General features: G+C 47.0%; 1 protein-coding gene across 6 annotated transcripts in view; it reads left to right on the forward strand.

The window, feature by feature from the left end:
- CIT (citron rho-interacting serine/threonine kinase) overlaps nucleotides 1–17,511 on the forward strand; it is a 1,313,172-nt gene that overhangs the window by 576,056 nt on the left and 719,605 nt on the right. For all 6 annotated transcript variants that reach the window (XM_085636268.1, XM_085636269.1, XM_085636271.1 and 3 more), the window contains exon 19: nucleotides 3,184–3,279. In XM_085636268.1, coding sequence (XP_085492394.1) covers nucleotides 3,184–3,279 — 96 coding nt within the window. The remainder of the gene's footprint in view (nucleotides 1–3,183; nucleotides 3,280–17,511) is intronic.

The raw sequence follows: 17,511 nt of genomic DNA on the forward strand, positions 1-17,511 counted from the left end.
GATTTGTTCTCTATTGAAAGAATTGTTGGTCGTATTTGCTGCAAGTCCAGAACGTGCTTCCACACAGATTTCTCCTAGTGGGGATACTCGGAGAGGGACATTAAACTTTGAGTATTCAAGTTTCAAAGAATCAGAGTTGTTACACTAGAGAAACTACCAGTACTGAGTCCTGAAGAGAACCAATTAATTAAGGCACAGGTTCGAAACGCGTCAACAACACAGCAACCACAAGCGAATGAATTAGACAGTTGTTCAGGGAAAGAATATTAAGTTATTAAAGATGAAGTCCCTGGTTAAACAACATCAGGTTTCGCATGGTTTTCCTGCCCATTAGAGTTGGGTTGTGTTTTTTCAGGGGACATCTCTAAGTTGCCCTCTGAGTGCATTTTTCATTAAATCCCACACTGGCATCCGTGTGTGTTTCATGTGCTGAGATGTTTGATACCAAACTTCCCAGTTTTCAGTAAAGCCACCATGGTGCTGTGGAGTTTGTAATGACAAACTCCCAACACCATATACTCTTTATGGCATTACTGCACTTTCAATGTCTTAGAATTGACTTGGGCACTGTAGGGGTACAGGGCTTATGCACCTGTACCCTCACCACGGGTATAGTGCACCCAGCTAAAAGGGTAGCTTACTTATGCCAGGGCAGTGGGCTGTGGCACACGGGGATGTGTGCCGTGTCGACTCTTACTTTGTTCTGCACCAAAACACGCAGCCTGCAATGGCAGTGTGTGGATGTTAAGGTACAGGGCCTCTAAGAGTAGCACAATAAGTTCTGCAGCCCTTAGAGGCCTTCCCTGGTCACAGTGCCCTTGTTACCTATGGTACCTTTACAAGGCACTTACATGTTGCCAGAGAGTTGCCAATTGGGTTTTGCCACAGTACAGGTTAGGGAAAGAACATAGGCCCTGGGTACCTGGTTGGCAGGAACCCAGGGCACACTCAGTGAAAGTACATCAACATTAGGCAAAAAGTGGGGGACAACCATGCAAAAACGGGCACTTTCCTACAGGGTTGCAACATGTGTTTCCACAGTCTCCCTTGATCATGTCTCAGTGGGACCTTAACTTGGTCCTACCTTCCTGACGTGTACTCCGTTTAAACCACTTTGTAGTTGTCCACTAAAGCCTCTCACCCTAAAGACAATGTTCCTTGTCATCATAACATCAGCATGGCAGGTGAGTGAGCTGCAAACCCTCTCCATCAACACGCTCTACGTTACTTTTTTCCCCAGACAAGCTGGTACTGAGAACCCGAGTTTCCTTTGTTCCAAAAGTGGTTACTCCTTTGCACATTGGGCAAAGCGTCATTCCATAGTTTTTTTCACTCCACCGCACCCCTTTGAGTAGGAGAGACTCCTTTGGATACATTAAAAAATGTCTCTAACCTTTTACATCAACCGTACCAGGGACCATCTTGTGGATGATCAGCTGTTTGTGGGATATGCTGGAGCGACGAGGGGCAAAGCAATGCAGAAGAGAAACGTCTCTTGGCTGAATGTTCTCTGCATGAAAATCTGCTACACATCTGCTACACACTGGCCGAGAAGTAGCCCATGGAAGTTTTGCGGGCTCATTCCACGAGAGCCATGGCTACTAGCACTGCATTGGCACGTGGAGTGCCTGTTCTAGACATTTGCCAGGCTGCTACTTGGGAGCCATTCCACACATTCATGAAGCACTTCTGTCTGGACAGCCATGTCTGTCGAGATGGGCATTTTGCCTGCTCAGTCCTGCAGGAGTTCTTGGCTTGAGACAGTACACAGACCCACCAGCGGGAAAACATTGCTTTGATATCTAGTCAAAAGGTGAGGAATCTGAAGTTAGGAGTATCTATGCAAAGAACAAGTTACTTACCTTCTGCAGCGCTCTTTCTGGTAGATACTCTGTCTAACTACAGATTCCTCACTGACCCTGCCATACTCTCCGTTCTGTGAACTTGGCTCTTTTCAACCTAAAAAAGGAACCCAGTATTGAGATCTGCCCACTGGTCAATGCTAATTTACGTCAGCAAGCTAGTGGCGCACATATGCTGTTCCTCACGTCACTTCTGGTGTGAAATGACGCCCACGCGTAGCCGCACGTCTCCTACCAGCACGCAGGGGTTCTGCTTTAGAAAAGTTTCTGGATCCAGTCTGAAATATTCAAAAGGTGAGGAATTAGTGGTTAGGGTAAAGTACCTACCTGCAAGAGGGTTACCATACATAGTAAGGAACTTGTTAGTCTATCCACATAATTTCCTGTTTCATTATTTGTTTTATAAAGGGAATTATCGTGAGATTTTCATAGCCAACATGGTTGCCTGGCAACATTTTGTTAATCTGTAAGGAGGTAAAGTGCTGCCTGTAAGTAAGCATGGTTTTCTGTAACAAAATCAGACATTTTAGTTTAAATGTATTCTGAAACCTTGCACATATTTGAAAGGAGAAACTATGATGGGGAATGTTGGTTACAAAGTAGTTTTCCTCCTCCTTGCCATCTAAAATGTGCCTCACTTTAAAGCCAATACTTATGTCCATAAGAGATCAAGACTTTTATTAGCCATGAAGAAAAGTATGCCATGTAACACACTTCAAGATCCTCCAGCCTGCTAGTGTAGGTCATTTGAAGAGCACTACTCTGTGCCTGTATACTTTTCTTTTCTTCATACAGAGATGGTTGTGGAGGATGCATTTTGTGCATCAGTAGCGTTTGGTCACACTGTTTTTGAGCAGCTAATATACGATTATTAAACTGAAAGAATATTGTAGACACCATTATATTGGCATGTAAAATTCAGTTTATTGGTGTCTAGTCCTTCCAACAATATTTTAAACTGATGTTTCAAGTGAGGAGGTAATTATTATGGAAGCCCAGAAGCACAAACCTTGTTTGATGGCTGGAGGTGGGTGCAAGAGCAAGTTTACACTGTTTTGAGATCAGTCTTCATTAAGTAGGTCCCTATTTCTTTAATGAAGAATAGCATGGTGAATAGCAGTTCCCAGTTCGTGTAGCTACCAAATACAGAATGGATCAGTGATAATTTTGCTTTGTGTTACCCAGGAATTAAGCATGTGGGCCCTCTGAAGGTATACATGTGCCTCTAATTTGTCTGTATTTCTATTATTATAAACTGTGTTGACTTGTAATTACTGGTGCTTTTATAGCATGTCTGAATGACCGAATACTTTGTGTTCAGGAGCTAGAAGAGAAGTGTCGAGAGGCACAGATTGGAGCTCAGCATTTGGAGGTACATCTAAAGCAGAAAGAGCAGCTGTATGAGGAGAAAGTTAAGGTAAGCAATTTGTTCTGCTCTCCTGATGAAGTGGCAGTCCACAATACCACTGCATTATCTTTTCCATATATTTTGTGTATAGAAATATATTCTTAAAACACTTGTGTGGTTTTAAAAGCACTTTGAAAGCCTATTTGAATTGAATTGAATTGAATTGAACTTTATTTCGACATAAAAACATATCATAAAAGTAATACAAACATCAATAAGAGGAGGAAAAGGAACAGTTTGGCGAACACAGTATAAAAACCTACAGACTCAACAAAATAAAATAATAACCAAGTTTTTAAAAGCCAAAACAAGCAAAACACATTACTGTAACAACTGTTTCTTTGCAGTTCTTATCCTCCATGCCCAACCCAGAAATTTAGCCATACAGCAGGCAAAGAAGGGACGGGCATCTGAGCGCAATATGCGTAAGGCTTCCAAGTATGATCTTGTGCCCAGACTCCTACATAAAGGCTTCAACCATCTCGACCTAGGCACAACATAGGCATGGCACTCAAACAACAAATGAGGTATGGACTCAACCCTTGAGTCACAAAAGGGGCAATAAGGAATAGTTTGGAATGGAGGTTTCCAAGTAGACGTTAGGAATCCTAAGGGAAGAACACCTACCCTGAATTTAAAGTATAATGCTCTGTCACCCGGGTTATGGATTGAGTCCAGGTAAGGTTCTCTGTAAGGGATCTCCTTAACTAGCAGAAACTGTGCAACAGATTTGCAATGATTAGGGTTACACAACCTCTCATTATCCACCCAAAGCCAGTAAGCCTTCTTTAGCATTTGTTTTGAAGGTGCTGTTCTATTGACCCAAGCGTCTCCTAAACCCAGCTCATAAAGAAGTCGCTTAACCTCCCTGAGCCAGATTATCTTATACCAGCCAGATAAGGATAAGATTTCGCTTAGGGCATCTGCATAACTACTCAATTCAGGGACATTCCATATCCTGGCCCATAATAAAAGGGGACGTAGCCTAGCTTGCTCGCAGATTGGGCGTGTGCCTGCATCTAGCAAGAGGGGAATTGTAGGGGTACTATGGGGTAACTTCATAAGATCTTTGAAGAAATTATTTTCGAGGTGGGTCAAGATGTCAACTCTCTGTGTGCCCCACAATTCCGCACCATACAATGCTGCACTCACCACCCTTGCCCTATAAATATCTAGTAGTGCCCCAATAGGTTTTAAAAATGAGGCACGTTGTTCCTTGAGCAGGGCCCCTGTGATCCTCTTATGGGTCAGAAACACCTTTTGGTGGTGCGCCTTCCAACTCATATTGACACACAGTCGAATGCCTAGGTAGTCAAATTCATTGACTCTATCAAGAGGAACAGAGTCCAAGGTGGGAGGAACAACAGTTTTCCTGGGAGGGTTAAGAACAAGGAATTTGGTCTTGCTTATGTTTATGGACAGGCCCTTGGTGTCACAAAAGGCCTTAAAGCTAGAAAGCAACTTTTGGATACCTACTGGTGACTTTGAGATTAGGAGGGTATCATCCGCAAAAAGGAGCGTAGGGACTTTCCTACCAGCCAAGGATGGTGCATCTGACGGTTGTTGAAGCAGATGCTCCACCACTCCGTTAACATAAAGAGAGAACAGAGTGGGGGCAAGCACACACCCCTGGCGGACGCCCCTATCTACGGGAATACGAGATGTTTTTTCCCCCTGGGTACCCCATCTAATCTGGGCAAAGTTGCTTTCATGAAACTTTATGAGCAAGGCCAACAAATAGGGAGGTATGCCCAACCTACCGAGGACATTCCACAATTGGACTCGTGGTACCAGGTCGAAGGCAGTTCGCAAGTCTATAAAGACTAAATACAAGCTGCCCCCACCCAGCACAACCACTTTCCAATATATCATTAAGAGGCGAAACGTCTGCTCGATGGTACCCATCCCTGATCTGAAACCTGCCTGGAAGTCTGACAAAACCTGGTTTTCTTCGACCCACTGCAAGAGCCTGCCTAGTACCACTTTGCCCGCGACCTTTTGTGTTGAGTCAAGCAGGCTAATAGGGCGATAGTTAGCTGGGTCGTCCCGACAGCCTTTTTTAAAAATAGGTACGACCTCAGCACCCCTCCATGAGTCAGGGAGAGAACCTCCCAACACAGTCTCATTCAAAAGTGAGGCAATTAATCTACTCCACAGTGATGGATATTTCTTCAGCAGGTCGCCCGGAATTCCATCAGGTCCAGCAGCCTTATTGGATACAATACAACTGATTGCCCTTTCAACTTCCTTAGTGCTGAAGGGGCAGGCATTAATGGAAATCTCGGCTGGTAAGCTGGCGAGAAGACCCGTATTAAGATGGGGTACCCCACATTGGACAGAGTACAGTTTGGAAAAGTGGGCAAACCAGACATCACCAGGAATATTACAAGTAAACTGGAAATCAAGAGGTTTGTCCCTAGCTCTCAGCAGATCCCAGAACCCCTTGGAGTCTTTCCTGGTGCTTGCCTCCACTAGATCCCACCAAAAACTGTATTCATGGGCCTCCTTCGCCTCTGCCACAACTTTTTTGTAAAGTTTCCTCGCCAATCTAATATTGCCTGGATCCTTGCTTTTCACTGCGGAAATGAGTTCCCCCTTAGCAACCCGACATTTAGAGGAATACCACTTATTTCTTGCCCTAGGAGCACCTTTCGCAGAAACCCTCACGCTGGTTTGGGGTATAATAAACAAATCGCTTAACACCGCAATGGTTTCTGTGAATATTGGTAAAACAATTTGACTGGTAGCACCCAGGGAATCAAGGCGCGGCCCCACCTCTAGCATAGTGGTCCCTGCCTGAGCCATCCTTTCCTCGTCCGCTGCTACTTTAGCCCACTTTAGGCGCCTGCCACAGCACGAGGGAACAAGCTCATGAGAGGTTTTCCACTTGTGGGGAATCTTAATTGAGTTCCCAACCTGCCAGGGCGGAATCAATGTTAAGGAGAGAGGATTGTGGTCACTATCACAAGACGCTATAACCTCCATATCATAATGAAATGACCACAAATTATAATTCAACATAACATAATCTATTCTGGAGGTATGTCCCATCCTGTTGTAGGTGTGCGCACCCAAAGGATCCGATTTAGATCGTCCGTTAGTTGGTCTTAGGTCATGTTCCATACAGAGTGCATTGATGTCTACCGCACTCTGAGACCATTTAGGGATCGGATCTAGGGTCAGGGTGGGAATACCTCTCCTTGTGTCCTCATCCCAAGTGTCCAGGATATCCTCCCTAGCCAATGGTTCAAAACAGCAATTGAAGTCGCCTGCGAGGAGAACGTAAGAATCAATACTGCAGGCGGCTAGATCGCTGTTTAATCCTGTAGAGGATAGGGTAGATGACCCGCCCCTGGCCCCCCTTAAATAGAGGTTAAAAACTTCTAGCTTCCTACCCCCTGGGCATAGTATGGTTATCCTCTGGAGATCGGGAGAATGCGTGGACTTTTGGCTTACGCTTAAACCTAGTGCGATATTAACCCATATAAGAAGGCCACCCGACGGGCGACCTTTACATCCATGTTGTTGGGAAGTTGGGACGAAGTAGGTCGTAAAGCCCACTCTATGCCTAGGTTCAAGGCACCAGGATTCCTGCAGAAGACAGATGTTATAAGAGGCCAAAAAAGCATTCCATTCAGGAATTTCAAAATTGCGGGCGAGCCCTGCCACATTCCAGCTTATAATCTTTAGCAAGGGGTCGTCCGAGGTAATCTGCCTTAGAGGGTTGTCTACTGTAACCAAATTGGACACAGGTCCTACCACCCCCGCAGCAGTTCTATTTAACCTAGGCAGTGGCTCAGTCTGGTGGTGGTAGGGAGCCATTGCTACATCAGTCAACTTCCTAATTGGTGAAACATTCTGAATTGGAGGCAAGGGGATCATATGAGGTGGGTCCAGTCGTTCCGTTACGACTTGAGAGTCAAAAACACATGACGTGTTCAGACCCGCCTCTATAGGTAAAACACAATGCATTCCCTCTAGGCTTGGAGAGCCAGCAACAGAAGGTTCAATCAACACAGGAAAAGATTCATTGTGCCCTAAAACCTGTGGCAGAGGAACTTGGAGAGCAGGTTGGCATGCGAGTCAATCTACCTCCTCAAGACCAGCAAACCTATTCGAGGTTGGGAAGCCATTCCAGTTTATGGGGGAATCTTGGAATTTTTTGGGATGACTCCTCCAATTGTGGTGGTGTACTAGAGACCAGTCCTCTTCCCGTGTATATCTAGGACGTGGTGGATAAAAAAAGGACAATGGCCTAGGTATAACAAGAGAACCTTCGCCAATAGGCCAGGAGCAGATGTGGTGTGCTGTATGAGGGTCCTCAAAGGTCACCACTATACAATCCCCGGGACTAGATTTCCTTGTAGGGCCCACCCAGGGGATTCTACGTACCATCAAGATTCTGCTTCTCTGTCCATTGGGAATTGGTCTATTCACATTGAGCCAATGCATTATCTTATTCTTCAGAGACCAGTGGTTCTCATGTTGGCCGTTTCCCATCTGAGGGACACCCGTCAACACAACCACATAATCATTGGCCTCTGGAGGGAGATCAATGTAACCCCCTCTAAAATTATTCTTGACAGGAGGGCTCTGGGTTGGATGGGACGCCGCTTCACTGGGAGGGGGTCTATGCGGTGCACCTGCATTGGGTTTGACTAATGGTTGAGGGGTGGGGTGCTTGGGAGCCTTAAGTATGGGGGCGGTGGTACTATGATCCACACCCACAGTCCCCAATGTAGGAACCGATCGTGCAATAGCTGGTACTGGAGGGGAGGATTGCGGGACTTGAGGAATTAAAACATGAGGTGATGGCTCAACAGCAGGAAAGCCCTGATTTTCTAGACTTCTCAGGCCGAGAGTGGCCAGAGCAATAATGCTCTTTTCCATCTCAAGCAAATTATTCTCAATGCGTGAGAGTCTAAGATCAAGGGGGGAAAGAAGTTTCTTAAGAGTTTCCCAAACTAAACCTATAAATTCCCCTTCATTCCTTTCCACACTCTCCGCATGTAACCCCTCATCCTCTTTCAAAGTGGCCGTAGGGGCAGCCGAAAAAGCAGAAACTGTCCCCTCTTTAACTCCCTCATAATGTGGTTGTTCCCTGAACACACACCCTCCTATGGGATTAGAAACCGGAACGCTAGTCAAGTTCTGCTGTTGTGCAACCACAATTTTAGCCTTCTTACGAGAGTAAGCAGACCGAGAGGTGCATTTTCTTTTAGATTGATTATCTTTACTAATGGTGCACCTAGGTGAAAACATTGCAGGGATGGAAAAATTAGAACTAGCATCCTGCTTGAGAGAAATGGTAGGTAGATTCACTGCACTATCCTGAATCGATGGCTCTAAAGTAGAGGGTAGTGAAGGAAAAGACGGGGTATGGTGGACATCAACCTGTGTGACTACACAATGGGGGATAGCTGGACGCGCCGGGGTAACCGCAGTGGCTATATGGCCCAGGGAGGATTTTTTTGACAGATCGATTACCTGGGACAGTCTCCTAGCGGATGCCAATTCCAGGGAGACACGAGTCTGAAGTTTGGAAATTTCATGGTCTATAGCTGTGTTGGTGCGGGTGATAAAATCGTCCATAGGGCCATTGATTGGGAGACCGCCATTTGCCTGGTTAACCTGGTGGACATAGCTTAACAACCACAACAAAGGCAACCCCCTGACTTAACAGTGGGGATACAGTAATAAATAGTTTAACAATTAGGCTCAAACACAGAAATGTTGAAACAAGAACAGAAGAGGGTGGCCCCGACCAGACCTCGCAGACCTCGAACGGCCTCAAACGGCCCGGTCTTAGCCCGGTCTTCGCTCCGGGCGCGATCCGCTGGCGCGGATAGGCGGGACTCTTAAATTACAAAGACGTTGGAAAAGGGGGAGGGGCCGGGAAGAGGACACAGGTGTGCTGGATCGAACAACAGCGAGCACCCTGGTCCTCGCAGTCCCGGATCAGCGATGTTATGCAGGAGCCTCCCAAGTGCCTCCCAAGTGCAGAGTCGGTAAGTTCAGCAGACCCAGGCAGGGACAAGCAGCAGCCACGAAGTATCCAAGGAGTTAGTCCGGCGAGCGGCTCCCGCGAGAGGTAATGTACTGGCTGGGGGAGGGGCCGGGAAGAGGACACAGGTGTGCTGGATCGAACAACAGCGAGCACCCTGGTCCTCGCAGTCCCGGATCAGCGATGTTATGCAGGAGCCTCCCAAGTGCAGAGTCGGTAAGTTCAGCAGACCCAGGCAGGGACAAGCAGCAGCCACGAAGTATCCAAGGAGTTAGTCCGGCGAGCGGCTCCCGCGAAGCGGGGGCCGCAAGAGGTAATGTACTGGCTGGGGGAGGGGCCGGGAAGAGGACACAGGTGTGCTGGATCGAACAACAGCGAGCACCCTGGTCCTCGCAGTCCCGGATCAGCGATGTTATGCAGGAGCCTCCCAAGTGCCTCCCAAGTGCAGAGTCGGTAAGTTCAGCAGACCCAGGCAGGGACAAGCAGCAGCCACGAAGTATCCAAGGAGTTAGTCCGGCGAGCGGCTCCCTATTTGCTATTTGCTAACTGTATGATAAAGTCGGGCACACCACTATCATGGGTTATAGTATTAGAGCAAGGATTTTTGTAGCTCTGAGGTGATTCTAGGGTGCTTTTTGTACCTTTCAGGGCTTCAGAAATCAAGAACCCATCAAATGTGATCAGGGGAACAGGAGCTTAATTTTTTAAATAAAAAACATTCTGAGATCATTATAGAACCATAGTTGAACAAGGAAGTCGGTGTAGATTTTTATTAGTAGACTAATTATTAGGATTGTAATTGAGCAGTCAAACATTTACTAGAAGAATGAGAAAATCCATGGACAGATTAACTGATAAATATTCCAACTATTCATCAAATATAGACTGTAAATGTAACAATTGGAGCTATGTTTGTGAGCCTCAGAGCAATAACTGGATCTAACCGATAATGCGAGACACAATGTGAGCTAAACGTAGACCTGACTAGGATGAAGTAATACAGGCCTTTTCTCAATATTAATAAAATATGATAAAGCCCGACTAAAAAATGTATTTATACCAGTCTGATCTTTTGAGAGAAAACAGGACAAAAGTCAGAAAGGCAGAGAAATTTTGAGCAGGTGCTTTGTGAAAGTGCAGAGCTTGGACAGGTTAAAGTACAGCATAGGAAGCTAGTATAGAAATACAAAACTGATAAGGCATATGTTTTTCAGATGGATACTTCTACCACAGCTTCCTTATCTTTTGAATCCCCCTGGTGCCAGACTTGATCCTGAAATAGCTCTTGTGTTCTAGTAGTGAGTCCGTTTCAGCCAGGAGCTGCAAATAGGCACCACCCCTCTGTTCTGGCATTTTTTCTTGTTTACATACCATTGGCAAGGATCTAGGAGGTATTGTTTTTTAGTAAAGTTATGTTTTTTCTAATTAAAATCTGTCAACGAAGCAAGTATTTCATAGCTGACAAGCTACAGGCCTGAAACAGTATGTTTGAAATTTGCCTATCCTGCAAGTTCACACCAGACCTTCTATTTGCTGAATCCTATTTTTGCTGGCTATAGAACTGTCTATGTGCACTTTACCCAGGTAAACCAACGGTAAAGTGCTTGTGCACCTCCTTTCAATATTATGATATTGGCATATTTAACTTGCCTCGAAGTCCTTAGTGTGTGTTTGAAAAAGTGTAGCCATGGCATGAAAGATAAAATGCACTAATGGGCTGCGGCACTCATTGTGCCATCCATTGTAGTGGAAATGCAAACATGACTGCAGGCCGCTAGCAGCCTGGCTGTGCAGGTTCAAACTGCAGATTCGACCGGTCACAATTGCCCTTTTTGACTGGCCTGAAACACTCCTTTTTAAATATTTACAAGTCTCCCTTGATGCCCATTAAGACAGGGTGCATGGTTTGTGAAGGCAGGACATATAAATGTTAAACTTGTCCTCAGTGTCTAGCACCTCCAAGCTAATTTCACTGCTGCTCAGTTAACTGTTCCATAGAAACGCACTGGGATACAATATTAAGGATAATAAATGTTATCTCTACCTAGGAAACAGCTACAAATACATTTTTGGGACTTTTTGAAACATTTATCACAAGCCCAATTTACTGGTGAAGTTGTTTTGTTTTTTTACATTTTATTGGCATTTTGTATAAATAGACAATTGATACATCAGTGGAATACTCATTAGTGCATACATTTAGATGACATAAAAATTCTTTAGCAGTAATACACCTCTTACATTGATCAATAGGTTTCAACTCAAGCTCAGCAGCTACTGATCTGCTGCGTGCTATGACACAAACCCCGGCATCCCCGTCTTCGTTGGTTAGTCGCTATCCGCCGACATTTGCTCCTCTTTGGGGGATTCGCAAATATTCCCACGGAATGTATTCCATCCTCCCCACACCCGGGCCCATTTTTTGGGACATCCCCGGTGGACATAGACTGACTTCTCAGTTATCATTGTGCCGTCCATATCACAGCACCACTGTCGATGAGTCTGGGTCATTCCTGAGCCCCAGTGCTGTGCTATATTGCGCTTCGCCTATGCCATTCCCAGTGCCACCCAATCTTGAGCTGCGTGATTGAGATCTGTGGGTTCCCAAATGTTAAGCAGACATCTCTTTGGTACCGGTGGGACATCTACTCTAGTTACTTGTGAAATCGTGTGCATGATGGCCTCCCAGAAGAGTGTGATTGCCGGGCATTCCCAAAGTGTGTGCCAAAAGGTGCCTATTGCACTGCATTGTCTGAGGCAGAGTGGAGTATCCGTCCTTCCTAACTTATGTAGCAGGATTCGTGTGTAGTAGGTGCGATGTAAGATTTTCAATTGTATTCGTTTTAGTGTTGAAGGAATTGCTACTTCTCTCGGGGACGCAAGGGCTTCCTGCCAGTCCTCCTCATCCAAATCTCCTACGTCTGCCTTCCAACGCTCCTTAAGGGTTGTCGTGGGGTCCGGCTGATTGTTGATTATTTTTCGGTATGTCAGGGAGATGGCTTTTTTACTTAAATGATCTGTTAGAAGTCTGTCCTCTAGTGGCGAGGCCTCTGGAAGTTGCATGGATGGTGGAATTACCGGCATGAGCTCATGCCTAACTTGCATGTATCTGAAGGTTTCTGTCTGTGCCAATCCGTAAGTGGTTTGTTGCTGGGCGAATGGGATTACCCTGCCTTTTTTCCATAGGTCGCCCACCCCGGAGATGCCTATCCAGTCCCATTGTTGGAATCCCTTGGTATTTCGCAGTTTCCCCAATTCTCGGGTGTCCCATAGTGGCATCGCTTGTGTGAAAACCCCTTCCCAGCCTAATGCTCGCTGCGCCACGTGCCAAACGTATATTGTGTGTGCCGTGGGACCAGTGCAAGTCATCTTCCTAGATCTATTATATAGTACCCCCATGATCCCTTCAGTTTCTAGGAGATGCCTATCCATATGTAATGCTGGGTCGTCCTGTGACGCATCAAGCCATTGATTTATCACAATGAGCTGTGACGCCCAGTAGTACATTTGTATATTCGGGAGGGCGATACCGCTGTCATACTAGCCTTTCACTAGTTTCTTCATGGCGATACGGGCTGACCTTCCGTCCCATAGCGGTTACCTCAGTGTTTATCATTGTGAAATAGGTGGGGCAAACCGGGAATGGGGTGTTTTGTAGGATATATAAGAATCTGTAAAGTGCCATCTTCTTGAAGAGGGCCGCCCTTCCCAGTAGAGTGAGGAGTAACGAATGCCAGTGCTTGACATCGCGGCGGAACCTTGCCAGGGGCTTCATAAGGTTTTCGTCTGTGAAATGTGTAGCCTGAGGTGTGACATATATGCCAAGATATTTGAATCCCTGTTCTGCAATCTGAATTTCACAGTTGCGCGGCAGTCTGGGCGGGGGGCCGTGCAGGATGTAGAGAAGTGATTTCGACCAGTTGATATTATAGCCTGAGGCCCTGCCATATGCTGGACAGATATCTAGCAGGCAGTTGATGGAACGTGATGGGGACATCAGATATAGCAGTACATCGTCTGCATATAGTGATATGCGGTCTTCCCACCCCATGGTCCATTTCAGCACCCGAATGACCGGGTCTTGGCGTATCCATGCCGCCAATGGCTCCAGTACTATTGCAAATAAGAGTGGGGAAAGTGGGCAGCCTTGTCTCATCCCTTTACCAAGAGGGAAATCCGTCAAGATCCGGCCGTTGGCCACAACTTGCGCCAGGGGTTTATTGTACAGCAGGCGCACCCATGCGCAGAATTTAGGGCCAAAGCCGATAGGTTGGAGGACTGCACAGAGGAATGGCCATTCGACCATGTCAAATGCCATGCGTGCATCTAGTGAAAGAATAACCGCGTCTTCCGCAATAGTTGACCTACGTGCCATGTCACTATGGAACCTCCGGAGATTCAAGTCCGGGCTACGGTTTGGCATAAAACCTGACTGATCCGGGTGGATCACCATTGTGAGATATGGCTGCAATCTCATTGCCAATGCTTTGGCCAATTTTTTCGCTTCTGCATTTATTAGGGATATAGGCCTATAGGACATGCATTACAGCGGTGGTTTGCTCGGCTTATGAATCGCCACTATTGTCGCTAGGCGCTGATCTCTGGGCAATTCTCCCATTTCTAGACTTGTCTTGTACATGTTAAGTAGGTGTGGTGCAAGTGGGGTAGCTGTTCTTTTGTAGAATTCCACTGGGACGCAATTAGGTCCCAGGACTTTTCCCGTATGTAGTGCACCTATGGCTAAAGTAAGCTCATCTGGAGACAGATCTGCATCGAACGCCAGGGCAGCGTCATGCGACAGCGTGGGTATATGAATGTCTTTCAGGAAGGCTAGATTATCTTCTATTGTGTTTATGGCTGTGGGCGTGTATATATTTTTTTAATGTGAGGCCAATGCGTCAACTATTTGCTGAGGGTCTGAGGTCATATCCCCATTTTCTAACCGGAGTTGGGCTATCCATCTGCTAGCTCGGTCCTTTTTATCTAACCAGGCGAGAAGCTTACCTGCTTTGTCGCCCAGTTCGTAAACAGTATGTTGCGTGGTCGTGAGCTTGGCCTTCGCTTGCTCCAGTGCAAATGCCTTGTATTCCTGCTGTGCTAAATGCAACCTATGTGTTGTGTCATCGTTGATATCTAGGGCATGATCCGCCTCCGCTGCTCCCTGTTCTAACGTTTCAATAGGTTATCTTTGTGACTTCTTATGTCCAGCAACTAGTGAGATTGCATGACCCCATAATACCATTTTATACGCCTCCCACAAAGTCAGAGGTGAGGACACTGAATGTTTGTTTTCGGCAAAATATTGCTTCGTGGCTGTGAGCAGACCCTTTCCGATCTTCCGTGTTTTTAAGATATCCAGGGTATAGTGGGAGCATTCGACATCGAGTTGTAGTGTGGGACGTGTATGCAATGTATACTGGCAAATGGTCGGAGATGCCTCAGGGTAAGTGTTGGATTTCTGATATCCTTTCGAACCCGGTTGCTAACGTGAATATGTAGTCTATTCTTGAAAGCCTATTGTGCACCCCGAGTGGTAGGTATATTGTCGGTCCTGCGAGTGCTTATCTCTCCAGACGTCAATGAGACCAACAGCGTTTACGAAGTCCACTAATTTGAGGTTGGCACTACTGGGGTCTCTAGGGGGTTGTCTATCAATGGGTGTGTCAATTGTGGCATTGAAATCTCCACCTATAATGATTCCTCCTTGCGGTAGAGAGAGTAAGAATTTTCCCAGGGCTGGGAAGGTTGTTTGATGTAGTGTTGGGGGGGACATAAACTGATAATAGGTTTATACCACCGACCCTCCCATTGATATGCCAGCACTGCAACCGCCCTTGATCATCTGTCCAAGATCCAGTGAGTATCAGTGGGAAACGTTTATTGACCAGGATACTCACACCTCGAGAACCAGAGGTAAATTCAGAGTGAACTGCCATTTTGTACCCTCATCTATCTAGGGCCTTACAGACCAAGCCCATCAAATGTGACTCTTGTATCAGTGCTACCGCCGGACCTCTGTGTTTAATGTATTGGAGGACCAGCCCTCTCTTAATCTTGTCACCCAGTCCATTTACATTCCATGTCCATGACAGCACTGTAAAGGGAGGAGGCATCCCCCTGGGGTCCAGGGAAAGGTTACCTGCAGTGTCCGTTAGTGGGTCTGTGTGTGCCATTTGCGATATTAGCAACGTAAGGGTGTAGGGCACCTTGTGTATCCACTTCTCTTTGTCACCATGTATGCCTGCTAGTAAAAACAACAGAAACCAACATAAAACCATGAACTGTCCCCCCCCATTTCCCTCCCCCTCCCTGCCCGGCGGTCCCCGAACTACCCGCCACCCCAACTGAGCAGAGTGCTTTTTCCCCATAACTTGTACTTGCGTGGGGGTGAGAGCCTGTCAGCGACCCTCGGAACCCCCCCCCCCCTTAAGCAAATTAACTGCGACGGCCAACATCGTGTATGGAGGTATGTATTTCACAGCTGTACAGGGCGGCTTACTTGCCAATATAGTCTCAGTGAATGAGGCGCATACATGATAAATCACGCACATTTGGGGATAATCGGTCTGGTGGTTGGTTCGATGTTTCAGTGACTTCCTATTGTTAACGAGGTCTGACATCGTGTCTTGTAGTGTCAGCCACGGTTCCAAACACCCATGTTTACTTAGTCCCCCTTGTCGCTGGATTCAGTAGATCTGGACCTTTGTGGTTTGTGCAGTCAATGCTGTTGCTGGATTCTCGGTTTTCCGGATCTTGTAGCTGGGCGCCATCCCTCCAGCCATTCTCGGGTCTCCTCCGGTTTTTCCTTCCGCCTCTACTCTTTTAATTTCGCCGGGAAGAGCATTGAGTATTTAAGTTATCTGGCACGCAGCTCCTTCTTTTCATCTATGAAGGTGCGTCTTTGTTTGGTTACTGCAGCTGAGTAATCAGGATAGAGCGTGACAGTACTGTTTTCAATCCGGATAGGAGGGGCTATTCTTGCCGCCTGTAGACGAGCATCGCGGTCTCGAAAATTGAAAATGCGCGCCAGTATTTGTCTTGACAACCCTCCCTCCCCTCCCCCCGCTCCAGTACACGATGAGCTCTTTCTACTGAGAAGAAGCTGGACAGCCCTCGTGGCTGCAGCTGGTTCTTGATGAGGTCTTCCACAAATAGGTCCAAGGCAGGCCCCCCCACATTTTCTGGCACACCAATAATTTGCACATTATTGCGTCGCGAGCGGCCTTCCTAGTCATCCACTTTAGCCAGGATAAGCTTATTGTCAGCTTCCAGGTGGCGTACCTGGCGTTGCAATGAGGCAGTGTCTGTGGAAAGCGCCGTTGTTGCGGATTCAACCTCCGTTAGTCTTTCTGATAATTTTGAAAAGTCTGCCCGTATTAGGGATAGATCTGTGGAGATCGTGCCAATAGAGGACTGGAGCTGCTGTAGGGCAGCCATAATGTCCACCAGCGTGATCTCATCAGGGTCATTAGATGCGGTAGTCACTGTTTGGGCAGTGTTCATTTGTGGTTTTTCAGTCTGGTCTTTGCTGTATGCATATTTGTCCAGTTTTCCGGTAGGTGGGCCTCTGACCCCGGCCTCCCATCTTGCTCCACGCGCCAAGGCTTCCACCAGGCACACGGGGAGGGCAGTAATCGCCACTGCCTGCCGCGTGAAATGTTACCACTCGCGGCCTTTCGGGTTTCCTACCTTCTCCTCCTGCACCGCTGGATGTAGGCGGCGTTGATTTGCGTTGCGATCCTGTCTGCGGGGCTGCTACGAGGCGTCAGTTACTCGACTATGCTTAGGCCCGCCGTAAGGTGTGCAGAGCCTGTGGGTCAGTGTTTTCCAATGCCACGCGGTCAGCTCTATTCTTACGTGGCCTACTGTTTGTCCAGGGCACTCCACCAGTGTTGCCTTGTCTTGAGATCCCAGCCCCTAGTGACTGGGGGGGGGGGGGTCCGTGTAGTGAGTTTTATTTGTGTGGGTCTGTTGGCAATGACGCAGTTGTGGCGCGGCAGAGCAGCGTCCTGTGACCTGTACTCGTTTTTGCAGCTGTATGTCGCAGTAGCTCGCCCTCACGGAGTTCAAAGAGGATATGCACCACTCCAGATTTTTAGCAAGCAGCACCACGCAGTGCTCCCCTTCTGGCCTCCTCCGGCAATGCGCTGGGTAAAGCGGTGTGGCAGTCTTTGGATAGTCTGTTCCGATTTGCACAAATTCGGGTTTCCCGGGCCCCGGAGATCCCGTCTGTCACT

Source organism: Triturus cristatus, chromosome 11 (assembly GCF_964204655.1).
Source record: "Triturus cristatus chromosome 11, aTriCri1.1, whole genome shotgun sequence".
Classification (NCBI taxonomy): Eukaryota; Metazoa; Chordata; class Amphibia; order Caudata; family Salamandridae; genus Triturus; species Triturus cristatus.